This window comes from Oncorhynchus masou, chromosome 32 (genome assembly GCF_036934945.1).
Source record: "Oncorhynchus masou masou isolate Uvic2021 chromosome 32, UVic_Omas_1.1, whole genome shotgun sequence".
Lineage (NCBI taxonomy): Eukaryota > Metazoa > Chordata > Actinopteri > Salmoniformes > Salmonidae > Oncorhynchus > Oncorhynchus masou.
In genome coordinates this window covers 79,662,787-79,680,600 of record NC_088243.1, presented here as the reverse complement: position 1 = coordinate 79,680,600, position 17,814 = coordinate 79,662,787, and the positions used below count along the sequence as shown (strand labels likewise).

Genomic DNA, 17,814 nt, shown 5'->3' with positions numbered 1-17,814 from the left:
TGATTGGTGCCACAGTTTTGCCCCAGCTAACACACCTGACTCCAATAATCACCTAATCATGATCCTCGGTTTAGAACGCCATTTGATTAATCAACTGTGTTTTGTTAGGGATGGAGAAAAAGTGACACCAATCAGGCCCTCGGACTGGAGTCACCCAACCGTGCCCTAGACGCTAGCTGGCCCCCTAGCCCTTTAGGTAGCACCCTAACCCCTATCTTAGTCTAGACTCCTATCTTAGTCTAGACTCCTAGCTTAGTCTAGACTCCTAGCTTAGTCTAGACTCCTAGCTTAGTCTAGACTCCTAGCTTAGTCTAGACTCCTAGCTTAGTCTTAGTCTAGACTCCTAGCTTAGTCTAGACTCCTAGCTTAGCCTAGACTCCTAGCTTAGCCTAGACTCCTAGCTTAGCCTAGACTCCTAGCTTAGCCTAGACTCCTAGCTTAGTCTAGACTCCTAGCTTAGTCTAGACTCCTAGCTTAGTCTAGACTCCTAGCTTAGTCTTAGTCTAGACTCCTAGCTTAGTCTAGACTCCTAGCTTAGCCTAGACTCCTAGCTTAGCCTAGACTCCTAGCTTAGCCTAGACTCCTAGCTTAGCCTAGACTCCTAGCTTAGCCTAGACTCCTAGCTTAGCCTAGACTCCTAGCTTAGCCTAGACTCCTAGCTTAGCCTAGACTAGACCCCATGCACTTGGGGTTAGATCTGTGAGGACTGGGTCAGTCGGTGTAGGCAGTATGTCTACATTTCCTCCTAGCCTCTCAGGGGGAAAGGTGGAGCTGTTCTTCGTGTGAAGACCTTTTTAACATGTACACATACACTGTACAAAATATAATTACAACAATACTGAATTAACACTTTTATTTTAACTTAATATAATACATAAAAAACATCTATTTAGTCTCAAATAAATAATGAAACATGTTCAATTTGGTTTAATTAATGCAAAAAAACAGTGTTGGAGAAGAACGTGAAAGTGCAACGTTTAAGGTCCTTGCTCAGAACATGAAAACATATGAAAGCTGGTGGTTCCTTTTAACACGAGTCTTCAATATTCCCAGGTAAGACGTTTTATGATGTAGTTATTATAGGAATTATGACGCGTCGACTATTTCTCTCTATACCATTTGTATTTCATATACCTTTGACTATTGAATGTTCTAATAGGCATTTTAGTATTGCCAGCTTAATCTCAGGAGTTGATAGGCTTGATGTCGTAAACAGCACTGTGCATCAAGCATTGTGAAGAGCTGCTGGCAAACGCAGTGAAGTGTGAATGAAGGCTTACGAGCCTGCTGCTGCCTACCACCGCTCAGACTGCTCTATCAAATATCTAATCATAGACTTCATTATAATATAATAACACACAGAATTACGAGCCTTTGGTCATTAATATGGTAAAATCCAGAAACAATCATTTCGAAAACTTTTGTTCTCTCAGTGAAATATAGAACCGTTCTGTATTTTATTGAACGGGTAGCAACCATAAGTCTAAATATTGCTGTTACATTGCACAACCTCCAATGTTATGTCATAATTATGTAAAATTCTGGCAAATTAGTTTGCAACGAGCCAGGCGGCCCAAACTGTTGCATAAACCTTGACTCTAAAAATATATATTTGTGTATTGATTTTAAGAAAGGCATTGATGGTTTTTAAAAATATTTTATTTTTTCATTTTCCAAATAAGAACATTCAAAACAAAAATGAAAAGATATTAGACAACAATATGACAATGACAATAACGGATGAGTGTAAAATAATAATAATTGTGTATATATAAAGTCATAATTTAAAAAAGATGTATTTATTTATTTCACCTTTATTTTACCAGGTAAGCTAGTTGAGAACAAGTTCTCATTTGCAACTGTGACCTGGCCAAGATAAAGCATAGCAGTTCGACACACAACAACACAGAGTTACACATGGAATTAACAAAACATACAGTCAATAATACAGTAGAGTGAAAAGTGTATATACAGTGAGTGCAAATAAGGGAGTTAAGGCAATAAATAGGCCATGGTGGCGAACTAATTACAATATGGCAATTAAACACTGGAGTGGTAGATGTGCAAAAGATGGATGTGCAAGTAGAGATACTGTGGTGCAACAGAAGCAAAATAAATAAATACAGTATGGGGATGAGGTAGATAGATGGGCTGTATACAGATGGGCTATGAACAGGTGCAGTGATCTGTGAGCTGCTCTGAAAGCTGGTTCTTAAAGCTAGTGAGGGAGATTTAGTGATGTTTGCAGTTAGTTCCAGTCAGTGGCAGCAGAGAACTGGAAGGAAAGGTGACCAAAGGAGGAATTGGCTTTGGGGGGGGACCAGTGAGATGGGGAGATTCTCCATATCGACGCGACACGATGGGGAGATTCTCCATATCGACAAAAGGTTGCAAAATTCAGTAAGATGTCTAACTTATTCTTCAAGCATTAAGTGATTTTCTCCAGTGGGATACAACTATTAACTTCTGATAGCCACATTGCAACTGGCAGGGGGAATCCGATTTCCATTTCAAGGCGATACATTTCTTGGCAATCGCTAGCAATAATTCTGTTCGCGTTATAGTGTGACTTTGCCTAAGATTGGTGTTAGTAAAGTTACCCAGTAGACAGACCTCCGGGTCTAAATGGAATGCAACCCCGTGAATTGAGGATATGGTATCGCATACCCCCTGCCAGAAACCGTGTAGTTTTGAACACTGCCAAGTGGAATGGAGGAATGTTCCTTCATCTGAGACACATCTAAAAACATAGGGAGGAGATATCTGGGTTGAACTTGTGTAGTATAGATGGGGTGATATAGAGCTGATGGAGGAAATTAAACTGGATCCGTCTGTATCTGGAGTTCAATGTGGATGTAACACCATCCCTGCATAGGTCACTCCATAGATCCTCATCAAGATCAATACCCAGATCTTTACCCATCTAAGTCGGAGTTTATCTAGCCCAGGCAGTGTTAGTCCTGACATAAGAGCGTCGTAAGCATGGGGGAAAAGGCGTTGACGTTTATGATTAGGTACATTCATGCAACGATTGTGTTTTTGTTTAAATCATCACCCGTTTGGCGAAGTAGGCTGTGATTCGATGGTAAATTAACAGGCACCGCATTGAATATATGCAACGCAGGACAAGCTAGTTAACCTAGTAATATCATCAACCATGTGTAGTTAACTAGTGATTAGGTTAAGATTGATTATTTTTACAAGATAAGTTTAATACTAGCTAGCAACCTTCCTTGGCTCCTTGCTGCACTCGCGTAACAGGTGGTCAGCCTGCCACGCAGTTTCCTCGTGGAGTGCAGTATAATCGGCCGTAATCGGCATCCAAAAATGCAAATTACCGGTTGTTATGAGAACTTCAAGTCGGTCCAAATGAATCGACCTCTAGTACAAAACATTAGGAACGCCTTCCTAATATTGAGTTGAATTCCCTTTTGCCATCAGAACAGGCTCAATTTGTTGGGCATGGATTCTACAAGGCGTTGAAAGCGTTCCACAGGGATGCTGGTCCATGTTGACTCCAATGCTTCCCACAGTTGTGTCAACTTGGGTGGTGGACCATACGCTCAAACCGGTGCACCGGGCACCTACTACCATACCCTGTTCAAAGGCACTTCAGTTCTTTGTCTTGTCCATTTACCCTCAGTATGTTACACAATCCATGTCTCAATTGTCTCCAGGCGTATTCTTCTTTAACATGTCTCCTCCCCTTCATCTACACTGGTTGAAGTGGATTTAACAAGTGACATCAATAAGCGATCATAGCTTTCACCTGGTCAGTCTGTCATGGAAAGAGCAGGTGTTCCTAATGTTTTGAACGCTCAGTGTACACACACCCAAGCTTGTCAAATCAGTATTCCTGACTTGGATCTAACCCTTGTGTTTCCTGTGTTTCTTTATGAATGCCTCTACTAACCATGGATTGGCTGTGGCTGGACTTGCCTCTACGATCCAACTGCCTGGCTTCATTGGTGTGGTTTTGCCCCACATGCCTGTGTTTCCTGTGATGACCTTTAACCCGGAAGGCATTGGTAAACTGTCAACTGCGGATGGTAAAGCGTTCGCAGATCCCGAGGTGCTGCGGAGGCTGACGTCGTCAGTGAGCTGTGCCCTGGACGAGGCGGCTGCTGCCCTGACGCGCATGAGAGCAGAGAACACACTCAACGCTGGCCAGGCCGACAAGTATGTATCTATCCCAGTCCATTTATCAATCAGTACATGAGAGCAGAGAACACACTCAACGCTGGCCAGGCCGACATGTATCTATCCCAGTCCATCTATCAATCAGTACATGAGAGCAGAGAACACACTCAACGCTGGCCAGGCCGACAAGTATGTATCTACCCCAGTCTGTAAATCAAATCAGTTTATTGGTCACATACACATGGTTAGCAGATGTTATTGGTCACATACACATGGTTAGCAGATGTTATTGGTCACATACACATGTTCTGCAGATGTTATTGTGGGTGTAGCAAAATGCTTGTGTTTCTAGCTCCAACAGTATGGTAATATCTAACAATTCACAACAATACACACAAACTTAAAAGTAAAAGAATGGAATTAAAGAATCTATAAATATTAGGACGAGCAATGTTGTCGTGGCATTGACTAAAATACAGTACAATAGAATACATTATATACATATGAGATGAGTAAAGCAAAAATATTTAAACATTCTTAAAGGGACTAGTGTTCCATTATTAAAGTGGCCAGTGATTTCAAGTCTGTTTGTGTAGGCAGCAGCCTCTAAGGTGCATCGTTACATAGCCATCACATCCCTGTGTGTATGATGGCCTTGAGATAGAAGCTGTTTTTCAGTCTCTCAGGCCCTGCTTTGATGCACCTGTACTGACCTCGCCTTCTGGATGATAGCGGGGTGAACTGGCAGTGGCTCGGGTGGTTATGTCCTTGGTGATCTTTATGGCCTTCCTGTGACATCGGGGGCTGTAAGTGTCCTGGAGGGCAGGTAGTTTGCCCCCGGTGATGCGTTGTGCAGACCACACTACCCTCTGGAGAGCCCTGTGGTTGCAGTCGCTGCAGTTGCCGTACCAGGCGGTGATGCAGCCCGACAGGATGCTCTCGATTGTGCATCTGTAAAAGTTTGAGGGTTTTTGGTGCCAAGCCAAATTTCATCAGCCTCCTGAGGTTGAAGAGGCGCTGTTTCACCTTGTACCCCACACTGTCTGTGTGGGTGGAACACTTCAGTCTGTCGGTGATGTTTACGCCGGGGAACTTGAAGTTATCCACCTGCTCCAATGCTGTCCCTTAAATGTGGATAGGGGCGCTGCTCCCTCTGCTGTTTCCTGACACCACACTTCGAGGACCCTCACCACCTCCCTGTAGGCCGTCTCGTCGTTGTTGGTAAACAATCCTACCACTGTAGTGTTTTCTGCAAACTTGATGATTGAGCTGGTGGCGTGCATGGCCACGCAGTCATGAGTGTACAGGAGAGGGCTCAGAACGCACCCTTGTGGGGCCCCTATGTTGTGGATCAGCGAAGTGGAGGTGTTTCCTACCTTCACCACCTGGCAGCAGCCCGTCAGGAAGTCCAGGACCCAGTTGCACAGGGCGGGGTCGAGGCCCAGGGTCTCGAGCTTAATGACGAGTTAGAAGGGTACTATGGTGTTGAATGCTGAGCTGTAGACAATGAACAGGCATTCCTTTTGTCCAGATGGGTTAGGGCAGTTTGCAGTGTTCTGTGAACCTATTGGGGCGGTATGCAAATTGGAGTGGATTAAGGGTGTCAGGTAGGGTGGAGGTGATATGGTTCTTAACTAGTCTCTCAAAGCACTTCATGACAGAAGTGAGTGCTACGGGGCGAAAGTCATTTAGCTCAGTTACCTTTGCCGCCTTGGATACAGGAACAATGGTGGCCCTCTTGAAGCATATGGGGACTGCAGACTGGGATAAGGATTGATTGAATATGTCCATAAACACACCAGTCAGCTGGTCTGCATGCTCTGAGGACGCGGCTGGGGATGCCGTCTGGGACTGCAGCCTTGCGAGGGTTAACACACTTAAATGTCATACTCACGTCGGCCATGGAGAAGGAGAGCCCACAGTCCTTGGAAGCAGGCAGTGTCGGTGGCACTGTTCTCCTCAAAGCAGGTGAATCTGGATGTTTAGCTTGTCTGGGAGCAAGACGTTGGTGTCCGAGACCTCTTTGTAGTCTGTGATGGACTGTAGACCCTGCCACATATGTCTGAGCCGTTGAATTGCGACTCTACTTTATCTCTATACTGACGTGTTGCCTGTTTGATTGGCTTACGGAGGGAATCAAACAGGCCACATCCATTCATCAATACACGAGCAGAAAACCCACTCAACGCTGGCCAGGCTGACAAGTATGTGAGACCCACTGAATATAGCAAAACCTGCATTTCAATCAGTCAGTGTGTTACCTCTGTCATCAATATGTCAATCAGTCAGTGTGTTACCTCTGTCATCAATATGTCAATCAGTCAGTGTGTTACCTCTGTCATCAATATGTCAATCAGTCAGTGTGTTACCTCTGTGATCAATATGTCAATCAGTCAGTGTGTTACCTCTGTGATCAATATGTCAATCAGTCAGTGTGTTACCTCTGTCATCAATATGTCAATCAGTCAGTGTGTTACCTCTGTCATCAATATGTCAATCAGTCAGTGTGTTACCTCTGTGATCAATATGTCAATCAGTCAGTGTGTTACCTCTGTGATCAATATGTCAATCAATCAGTGTGTTACCTCTGTCATCAATATGTCAATCAGTCAGTGTGTTACCTCTGTCATCAATATGTCAATCAATCAGTGTGTTACCTCTGTCATCAATATGTCAATCAGTCAGTGTGTTACCTCTGTCATCAATATGTCAATCAGTCAGTGTGTTACCTCTGTCATCAATATGTCAATCAGTCAGTGTGTTACCTCTGTCATCAATATGTCAATCAGTCAGTGTGTTACCTCTGTCATCAATATGTCAATCAGTCAGTGTGTTACCTCTGTCATCAATATGTCAATCAGTCAGTGTGTTACCTCTGTCATCAATATGTCAATCAGTCAGTGTGTTACCTCTGTCATCAATATGTCAATCAGTCAGTGTGTTACCTCTGTCATCAATATGTCAATCAGTCAGTGTGTTACCTCTGTCATCAATATGTCAATCAGTCAGTGTGTTACCTCTGTCATCAATATGTCAATCAGTCAGTGTGTTACCTCTGTCATCAATATGTCAATCAGTCAGTGTGTTACCTCTGTCATCAATATGTCAATCAGTCAGTGTGTTACCTCTGTCATCAATATGTCAATCAGTCAGTGTGTTACCTCTGTCATCAATATGTCAATCAGTCAGTGTGTTACCTCTGTGATCAATATGTCAATCAGTCAGTGTGTTACCTGTGTCATCAATATGTCTGGTAGTTTTTCTTTCAACATAATAGTAGAAGTGTGAGGTTCTGCTGTCACAGGGGCAGTAATTGTAGCAGTCTGGTTAATTTCAGCCGGAGTCTAGCTGAGGCGTGTTCGGACGGAGACGTGAACGCTGTGAGGAAGCTGCTAGACGAGGGCCGGAGCGTCAACGAACACACTGAGGAAGGAGAGAGTCTTCTCTGCCTCGCCTGCTCTGCTGGATACTATGAACTCGCACAGGTGTGTGTGAGAGAACAGTGCAGTGTGTGTGAGAGAACAGTGCAGTGTGTGTGTGTGAGAGAGAGAACAGTGCAGTGTGTGTGTGTGAGAGAGAGAACAGTGCAGTGTGTGTGTGTGTGAGAGAGCAGTGCAGTGTGTGTGAGAGAGCAGTGCAGTGTGTGTGAGAGAGAGCAGTGCAGTGTGTGAGAGAGAGAGAGAGAGCAGTGCAGTGTGTGAGAGAGAGCGCAGTGCAGTGTGTGAGAGAGAGCGCAGTGCAGTGTGTGAGAGAGAGCGCAGTGCAGTGTGTGTGAGAGAACGCAGTGTGTGAGAGGGAACAGTAGAACAGTGTTGGTGTGTGTGTGAGGGAGGGAGAGCAGTGCAGTGTGTGTAATGATCCTTTCAAAAAATAAAAAAGTAATTTTAGTAACTTTGGTGAATTGTCTCTTTGGGGGGTTAGGTCAGGATGAGGTTGAGTACCCCACAAACACTTTACACCATACATTTACATTATATGACCTCTGATCCCCGACCCCTGCTGTGATTGGTTGTTAGGTGCTGCTGGCCATGCACGCCAACGTGGAGGACCGGGGGATTAAAGGTGACATCACTCCCCTGATGGCGGCGGCGAGCGGCGGTTACGTGGACATCGTCAAGCTGCTCCTGGTCCACGGGGCTGACGCCAACGCACAGTCCTCCACCGGTACGAATACACACTCCTTTTCCATCTGCCGTGTGTGTGTGTGTGTGTGTGCGTGGTTATTTATTGTCATTTTTTTGTCCAAACCAAAGTGTTTAGAATTCTGCTTGTATGAGATCTCTCTCCCCATCCCTCTGTAGGTCTCTCTCCCTCTGTAGGTAACACAGCCCTGACGTATGGTCTCTCTCTCTCTCTCTGTAGGTAACACAGCCCTGACGTACGGTCTCTCTCCCTCTGTAGGTAACACAGCCCTGATGTACGGTCTCTCTCCCTCTGTAGGTAACACAGCCCTGACGTACGGTCTCTCTCTCTCTGTAGGTAACACAGCCCTGATGTACGGTCTCTCTCTCTCTGTAGGTAACACAGCCCTGACGTACGGTCTCTCTCCCTCTGTAGGTAACACAGCCCTGACGTACGGTCTCTCTCTCTGTAGGTAACACAGCCCTGACGTACGGTCTCTCTCTCTCTGTAGGTAACACAGCCCTGATGTACGGTCTCTCTCCCTCTGTAGGTAACACAGCCCTGACGTATGGTCTCTCTCTCCCTCTGTAGGTAACACAGCCCTGATTTATGGTCTCTCTCTCTCTGTAGGTAACACAGCCCTGACGTACGGTCTCTCTCTCTCTGTAGGTAACACAGCCCTGACGTATGCGTGTGCTGGGGGGTTCGTAGATGTGGTGAAGGTTCTCCTAAAGGAGGGGGCCAACATCGAGGACCACAACGAGAACGGACACACCCCTCTAATGGAGGGGGCGAGTGCGGGCCACGTGGAGGTGGCCAGGGTTCTGCTGGAGTACGGCGCCGGGATCAACACACACTCCAACGAGTTCAAGGAGAGCGCCCTCACACTCGCCTGCTACAAAGGTCTTCTTCACTTGTTGTCCACGTATTCAAGTGTTACCTTGTTTTTAAAAATGTTTCCTGCCCCCCCCCCCCCCCAAAAAAAAACATCTTTCAGAGTCTGACAACAAAATGTCCATTTCTATGAAACGGCTTCCCTTCTTCAGGTCATCTGGACATGGTGAGGTTTCTGCTGGAGGCCGGAGCGGATCAGGAGCACAAGACGGATGAGATGCACACAGCCCTGATGGAGGCCTGCATGGTGAGCATATGACCCAACACACAACCTCTCTCTCCTCTCTCTCCCTGCATGGTGAGCATATGACCCATCACACAGCCCCTCTCCTCTCTCTCCCTGCATGGTGAGCATATGACCCAACACACAGCCCCTCTCTCCTCTCTCCCTGCATGGTGAGCATATGACCCATCACAACCCCTCTCTCTCCCTGCATGGTGAGCATATGACCCATCACAACCCCTCTCCTCTCTCTCCCTGCATGGTGAGCATATGACCCATCACAACCCCTCTCTCTCCCTGCATGGTGAGCATATGACCCATCACAACCCCTCTCCTCTCCCTGCATGGTGAGCATATGACCCATCACAACCCCTCTCCTCTCCCTGCATGGTGAGCATATGACCCAACACACAGCCCCTCTCTCCTCTCTCTCCCTGCATGGTGAGCATATGACCCATCACAACCCCTCTCCTCTCTCTCCCTGCATGGTGAGCATATGACCCAACACACAACCCCTCTCTCCTCTCTCTCCCTGCATGGTGAGCATATGACCCAACACACAACCCCTCTCTCCTCTCTCTCCCTGCATGGTGAGCATATGACCCATCACAACCCCTCTCTCCTCTCTCTCCCTGCATGGTGAGCATATGACCCATCACAACCCCTCTCCTCTCTCTCCCTGCATGGTGAGCATATGACCCAACACAACCCCTCTCTCCTCTCCCTGCATGGTGAGCATATGACCCAACACACAACCCCTCTCCTCTCTCTCCCTGCATGGTGAGCATATGACCCATCACACAACCCCTCTCCTCTCTCTCCCTGCATGGTGAGCATATGACCCATCACACAACCCCTCTCCTCTCTCTCCCTGCATGGTGAGCATATGACCCAACACACAACCCCTCTCTCCTCTCTCTCCCTGCATGGTGAGCATATGACCCAACACACAACCCCTCTCCTCTCTCTCCCTGCATGGTGAGCATATGACCCAACACACAGCCCCTCTCCTCTCTCTCCCTGCATGGTGAGCATATGACCCAACACACAGCCCCTCTCCTCTCTCTCCCTGCATGGTGAGCATATGACCCAACACACAACCCCTCTCCTCTCTCTCCCTGCATGGTGAGCATATGACCCAACACACAGCCCCTCTCCTCTCTCTCCCTGCATGGTGAGCATATGACCCAACACACAGCCCCTCTCCTCTCTCTCCCTGCATGGTGAGCATATGACCCAACACACAGCCCCTCTCCTCTCTCTCCCTGCATGGTGAGCATATGACCCAACACACAGCCCCTCTCCTCTCTCTCCCTGCATGGTGAGCATATGACCCAATACACAGCCCCTCTCCTCTCTCTCCCTGCATGGTGAGCATATGACCCAACACACAGCCCCTCTCCTCTCTCTCCCTGCATGGTGAGCATATGACCCAACACACAGCCCCTCTCTCCTCTCTCTCCTCTCTCTCTCTGCATGGTGAGCATATGACCCAACACACAGCCCCTCTCTCCTCTCTCTCCTCTCTCTCTCTGCATGGTGAGCATATGACCCAACACACAGCCCCTCTCTCCTCTCTCTCCTCTCTCTCTCTGCATGGTGAGCATATGACCCAACACACAGCCCCTCTCTCCTCTCTCTCCTCTCTCTCTCTGCATGGTGAGCATATGACCCAACACACAGCCCCTCTCTCCTCTCTCTCTCTGCATGGTGAGCATATGACCCAACACACAGCCCCTCTCTCCTCTCTCTCCTCTCTCTCCCTGCATGGTGAGCATATGACCCAACACACAGCCCCTCTCCTCTCTCTCCCTGCATGGTGAGCATATGACCCAACACACAGCCCCTCTCCTCTCTCTCCCTGCATGGTGAGCATATGACCCAACACACAACCCCTCTCCTCTCTCTCCCTGCATGGTGAGCATATGACCCAACACACAGCCCCTCTCCTCTCTCTCCCTGCATGGTGAGCATATGACCCAACACACAGCCCCTCTCCTCTCTCTCCCTGCATGGTGAGCATATGACCCAACACACAACCCCTCTCCTCTCTCTCCCTGCATGGTGAGCATATGACCCAACACACAGCCCCTCTCCTCTCTCTCCCTGCATGGTGAGCATATGACCCAACACACAGCCCCACTCCGCACTCTCCCAGCATGGTGAGCATATGACCCAACACACAGCCCCCTCTCCTCTCTCTCCCTGCATGGTGAGCATATGACCCAACACACAGCCCCTCTCCTCTCTCTCCCTGCATGGTGAGCATATGACCCAACACACAGCCCCTCTCTCCTCTCTCTCCCTGCATGGTGAGCATATGACCCAACACACAGCCCCTCTCTCCTCTCTCTCCCTGCATGGTGAGCATATGACCCAACACACAGCCCCTCTCTCCTCTCTCTCCCTGCATGGTGAGCATATGACCCAACACACAACCCCTCTCTCCTCTCTCTCCCTGCATGGTGAGCATATGACCCAACACACAGCCCCTCTCTCCTCTCTCTCCCTGCATGGTGAGCATATGACCCAACACACAACCCCTCTCTCCTCTCTCTCCCTGCATGGTGAGCATATGACCCAACACACAACCCCTCTCCTCTCTCTCCCTGCATGGTGAGCATATGACCCAACACACAACCCCTCTCTCCTCTCTCTCCCTGCATGGTGAGCATATGACCCAACACACAACCCCTCTCTCTCTCTCCCTGCATGGTGAGCATATGACCCAACACACAACCCCTCTCTCCTCTCTCTCCCTGCATGGTGAGCATATGACCCAACACAACCCCTCTCTCCTCTCTCTCCCTGCATGGTGACCATATGACCCAACACACAACCCCTCTCCTCTCTCTCCCTGCATGGTGAGCATATGACCCAACACAGCCCCTCTCTCCTCTCTCTCCTCTCTCTCCCTGCATGGTGAGCATATGACCCAACACAGCCCCTCTCTCCTCTCTCTCCTCTCTCTCCCTGCATGGTGAGCATATGACCCAACACACAACCCCTCTCTCCTCTCTCTCCTCTCTCTCCCTGCATGGTGACCATATGACCCAACACACAACCCCTCTCCTCTCTCTCCCTGCATGGTGAGCATATGACCCAACACACAGCCCCTCTCTCCTCTCTCTCCTCTCTCTCCCTGCATGGTGAGCATATGACCCAAAACACAGCCCCTCCTCTCTCTCTTTGCATGGTGAGCATATGACCCAAAACACAGCCCCTCCTCTCTCTCTTTGCATGGTGAGCATATGACCCAACTCACATCCCCTCTCTCCTCTCTCTCCCTGCATGATGAACATATGACCCAAAACACAGCCCCTCTCTCCTCTCTCTCCTTGCATGATGAACATATGACCCAACACACAACCCCTCTCTCCTCTCTCTCCTTGCATGATGAACATATGACCCAACACACAACCCCTCTCTCCTCTCTCTCCTCTCTCTGCCTGCATGGTCAGCATATGACCCAACACACAACCCCTCTCTCCTCTCTCTCTCCCGGCATGACGAACATATGATTCAACACACAGCCCCTCTCTCCTCTCTCTCCCTGCATGATGAACATGTGACCCAACACACAGCCTCTCTCTCTCTCTCTCTCTGTCTCTCTCTGTCTCTCTCTGTCTCTCTCTCTCTCTCTCTCTTTCTCTCTTTCTCCAGTGTTAGAATCGCTCTCTCTCTCTCTAGTGTTAGAATCGCTCTCTCTCTCTCTCTCTCTCTCTAGTGTTAGAATTGCTCTCTCTCTCTCCAGTGTTAGAATCGCTCTCTCTCTCTCTCTCTCTCTAGTGTTAGAATCGCTCTCTCTCTCCAGTGTTAGAATCGCTCTCTCTCTCTCTCTCCAGTGTTAGAATCGCTCTCTCTCTCTCTCTCCAGTGTTAGAATCGCTCTCTCTCTCTCTCTCTCTCTCTCCAGTGTTAGAATCGCTCTCTCTCTCTCTCTCTCTCTCTCTCTCTAGTGTTAGAATCGCTCTCTCTCTCTCTCTCCAGTGTTAGAATCGCTCTCTCTCTCTCTCTCTCTCTCCAGTGTTAGAATCGCTCTCTCTCTCTCTCTCTCTCCAGTGTTAGAATCGCTCTCTCTCTCTCTCTCTCCAGTGTTAGAATCGCTCTCTCTCTCTCTCTCCAGTGTTAGAATCGCTCTCTCTCTCTCTCCAGTGTTAGAATCTCTCTCTCTCTCTCTCTCTCCAGTGTTAGAATCTCTCTCTCTCTCTCTCTCTCCAGTGTTAGAATCTCTCTCTCTCCAGTGTTAGAATCTCTCTCTCTCCAGTGTTAGAATCTCTCTCTCTCTCCAGTGTTAGAATCTCTCTCTCTCTCTCTCTCTCTCTCTCTCTCTCTCTCTCTCTCTCTCCCTCTCCAGTGTTAGAATCTCTCTCTCTCCAGTGTTAGAATCTCTCTCTCTCTCTCTCTCTCTCTCTCTCTCTCTCTCTCTCTCTCTCTCCAGTGTTAGAATCTCTCACTCTCCAGTGTTAGAATCTCTCTCTCTCTCTCTCTCTCTCTCTCTCTCTCTCTCTCTCTCTCTCTCTCTCTCTCTCTCTCTCTCTCTCTCTCTCTCTCCAGTGTTAGAATCTCTCTCTCTCTCTCTCTCTCTCTCTCTCTCTCCAGTGTTAGAATCTCTCTCTCTCTCTCTCTCTCCAGTGTTAGAATCTCTCTCTCTCTCTTTCTCCAGTGTTAGTGTGTGTGTAACCCTGTGTCATAACCCACTCAGGTGCTTATGTTGTCCCTGTGTGTGTGTGCTTCCTGTCCCAGGATGGGCATGTGGAGGTGGCACGGCTGCTGTTGGACAGCGGTGCGCAGGTCAACATGCCAGCTGACTCCTTCGAGTCGCCTCTCACCCTGGCAGCCTGCGGCGGGCATGTGGATCTAGCAGCTCTGCTCATAGAGAGAGGGGCCAACCTAGAGGAGGTGAGTAGCAACACAGTCCTATTGGAGTGTGTGTTTTCATGTGTGTCTAGGTAAATGGTGAAGGCCACAGCCCTGATGGATTAGTGTCCAACACAGAGCGAGGGATGGTGAATCCCAATCCACCGCCTCGCCCTTACCAATCCGCTTGAAGGGCCCTCGGTTGTCACTCTCAGAGGGTGACTTCCAGAGAGTGGCAAGGCGATCATTAAACCCATCAACTTCAGGACACACGCCTGACGAACGTCACGCAGTTCAATAGTAAAAACCCCTGTCATTTTACAAAATATAAACCTCTAACATTCAAACGTTTCATTTGAGAACTTTTACATGTCTCAACATCAGACAAACCAAATCACGTGTCATCGCATTTCAGCACCCCTTTCCATTCTTTAAAATAACATGGTGCCTTATGGGATTCCACTTCGCTATGACCCCGGCAGCATTGCAGGCTCAGTCAAAGTGCCTACTGGAGGGGTCATGAGCCCCTACGCCCTGGACCGTTCTCACTCCTTCAGCTTTGGGACAGAGGTGCGCGTGAACTCTGAAATGGAGGGGCCAGAGGGTGTTTTGGGATTCAGACGCTGAGTAACAGTATGTTTTAATGTGTCCAGGTGAATGATGAAGGTTACACCCCTGTGATGGAGGCAGCCAGAGAAGGTCATGAAGAGATGGTGGCCCTGCTACTGGCTCAGGGTAATCAACTGGCAGATAGATGGATACCTGCACACTGTTCAAGTTGCATATATACATATATAACTGTTATTGTGTGTAATGAAGTGCTTTGTCAGGCCTGTTGGGGAGAGTCTCACTCCTAATATAGACCCTAACCTCTCCTCCCTCCCTCCAGGTGCGAACATCAACGCCCAGACGGAGGAGACCCAGGAAACAGCCCTGACGCTGTCTTGCTGTGGAGGGTTCCTGGAGGTGGCCGACTTCCTCATCAAGGCCGGGGCCGACATCGAGCTGGGCTGCTCCACGCCTCTCATGGAGGCTGCACAGGAGGGGCACCTGGAGCTGGTCAAACACCTCCTGACTGCAGGTACACACACACACCTGGAGCTGGTCAAACACCTCCTGACTGCAGGTACACACACACACACCTGGAGCTGGTCAAACACCTCCTGACTGCAGGTACACACACACACACCTGGAGCTGGTCAAACACCTCCTGACTGCAGGTACACACACACACCTGGAGCTGGTCAAACACCTCCTGACTGCAGGTACACACACACACCTGGAGCTGGTCAAACACCTCCTGACTGCAGGTACACACACACACCTGGAGCTGGTCAAACACCTCCTGACTGCAGGTACACACACACCTGGAGCTGGTCAAACACCTGACTGCAGGTGAGATGGGGAATCATATTGAAGATGGTTAGTTTGATCTTTAGTATTTTTGTAGGGAACTTATGTGAGACTCCAGGACTTAGCCTGGTAACTAGATGGATATTGAATGTCAAGTTGACAACATCTGCCTTTTTAACAGGGCTTGATAGTTTTTCTTTTGGCTCACCTCTGAACTCTCTCTGTAGGGGCGAATGTGCACGCTACCACGGCGACGGGAGACACAGCGCTGACGTACGCGTGTGAGAACGGACACACTGACGTGGCCGACATTCTACTGCAGACTGGAGCCGATCTGGTACGCCTGTTCTTTCATTCTTTCCTTCTCTTCTTTCCTTCTATCCTTATGTCCTTTCCTTCTTTCCATATATCCCTATCCTTATTTTCTTTCCTTCTCTTTCCTTCTTTCTTTCCTTCCGCCCATGTCCTCTCCTAAAATCCACGTCCTGTTTGTCTGTTTTCCAGGAGCATGAGTCCGAGGGGGGGAGGACACCCCTGATGAAGGCAGCCAGAGCAGGACACCTCTGCACTGTGCAGTTCCTCATCAGCAAGGGTGGGTTGGGTTAGACTGTTTTTAAACCACTACAACGCCCTTTAAAACTAAGTCCTACTATGGCAGACACTGGAAGGAGAAGTTGAAGTGACAAAGTGAGTGCTTTGCATTTCGCCCCTGTCCAGGCGTGAAATCCATAGATTAGGGCCTAATGAATTTATTTCATTCAACTTATTTCCCTCTATAAAATTTAACTCTGTAATATTCCTGCGGTTTAGATTTGACTTCCTGTGTTTTGTGTCCAGGTGCTAATGTGAACAGAGCGACAGCTAACAAGGACCACACGGTGGTATCTCTGGCCTGCGCTGGAGGACACCTGGCTGTGGTAGAGCTGCTGCTGGCACACGGAGCTGACCCCACACACAGACTGAAGGTAGAACTCTCACACACACACACCTGACCCCACACACAGACTGAAGGTAGAACTCTCACACACACACACCTGACCCCACACACAGAGTGAAGGTAGAACGCACACAACGTGAAAGTAGAACTCACGCACGCGCACAGAGTGAAGGTAGAACTCACGCACGCGCACAGAGTGAAGGTAGAACTCACGCACGCGCACAGAGTGAAGGTAGAACTCACGCACGCGCACAGAGTGAAGGTAGAACTCACGCACGCGCACAGAGTGAAGGTAGAACTCACGCACGCGCACAGAGTGAAGGTAGAACTCACGCACGCGCACAGAGTGAAGGTAGAACTCACGCACACGCACAGAGTGAAGGTAGAACTCACGCACGCGCACAGAGTGAAGGTAGAACTCACGCACGCGCACAGAGTGAAGGTAGAACACACACATCAAACTCACGAGGAAGCTGTTTAACTCAGCCATGAAGCCTCATGCAGACTTACTCACTTCCTGTTTCTCCTCTAATAGGACGGCTCGACGATGCTGATCGAAGCTGCGAAGGGCGGCCACACCAACGTGGTGTCCTACCTGCTCGACTTCCCTAACAACATCCTGTCTGTACACGCTCCCGACCTCTGCCAACTCACACCCCCCTCACAAGACCCCTCTCAGGTTAGACTTTTTTTCTGAAATTGTTTTACCCAATTGAAACAGGAAATGGCCAGCATGGGCATTGTCTTAACTAGTTGTTTTACGACCACTAATCTATCCCCAGGTTCCTCGTGTCCCATTCCAGGCCCTGGCCATGGTGGTTCCCCCCCAGGAGCCAGACAGAACCCCCTCCAACATCACCACGTCCCCACCACCCGTCTCCAGCAAAGGTGAAATGGGGGGCCTTGGCTTGGCCTGTTATGAACGGGGGGGGGCCTTGGCTTGGCCTGTTATGAACGGGGGGGCCTTGGCTTGGCCTGTTATGAACGGGGGGCCTTGGCTTGGCCTGTTATGAACGGGGGCCTTGGCTTGGCCTGTTATGAACGGGGGGGGCCTTGGCTTGGCCTGTTATGAACGGGGGGGGGGCCTTGGCTTGGCCTGTTATGAACGGGGGGGGCCTTGGCTTGGCCTGTTGTGAACGGGGGGCCTTGGCTTGGCCTGTTGTGAACGGGGGGCCTTGGCTTGGCCTGTTATGAACGGGGGGGCCTTGGCTTGGCCTGTTATGAACGGGGGGCCTTGGCTTGGCCTGTTATGAACGGGGGGGCCTTGGCTTGGCCTGTTATGAACG

The 17,814-nt window shown here is 49.1% G+C and overlaps 1 protein-coding gene across 20 annotated transcripts in view; it reads left to right on the top strand.

The window, feature by feature from the left end:
• The window catches only part of LOC135526651 (ankyrin repeat and KH domain-containing protein 1-like), a 67,903-nt gene that overhangs the window by 29,582 nt on the left and 20,507 nt on the right, over nucleotides 1-17,814 (top strand). For 11 of the 20 annotated variants that reach the window (XR_010453338.1, XM_064955177.1, XM_064955167.1 and 8 more), the window contains exons 3-15: nucleotides 4,023-4,179; nucleotides 7,463-7,625; nucleotides 8,157-8,304; nucleotides 8,932-9,165; nucleotides 9,309-9,403; nucleotides 14,119-14,280; nucleotides 14,892-14,973; nucleotides 15,128-15,319; nucleotides 15,819-15,928; nucleotides 16,096-16,183; nucleotides 16,429-16,556; nucleotides 17,064-17,207; nucleotides 17,311-17,416. Coding sequence is in view for 19 of the 20 variants with exons in the window: in XM_064955177.1 (XP_064811249.1) it covers nucleotides 4,023-4,179; nucleotides 7,463-7,625; nucleotides 8,157-8,304; nucleotides 8,932-9,165; nucleotides 9,309-9,403; nucleotides 14,119-14,280; nucleotides 14,892-14,973; nucleotides 15,128-15,319; nucleotides 15,819-15,928; nucleotides 16,096-16,183; nucleotides 16,429-16,556; nucleotides 17,064-17,207; nucleotides 17,311-17,416 (1,809 nt within the window). In the remaining variant the exon portion in view is untranslated. Of the gene's footprint in view, nucleotides 1-4,022; nucleotides 4,180-4,269; nucleotides 4,330-7,462; nucleotides 7,626-8,156; nucleotides 8,305-8,931; nucleotides 9,166-9,308; nucleotides 9,404-14,118; nucleotides 14,281-14,891; nucleotides 14,974-15,127; nucleotides 15,320-15,818; nucleotides 15,929-16,095; nucleotides 16,184-16,428; nucleotides 16,557-17,063; nucleotides 17,208-17,310; nucleotides 17,417-17,814 lie in introns of those variants that run through there. The other 9 variants (XM_064955178.1, XM_064955185.1, XM_064955175.1 and 6 more) reach the window with 5 other exon arrangements.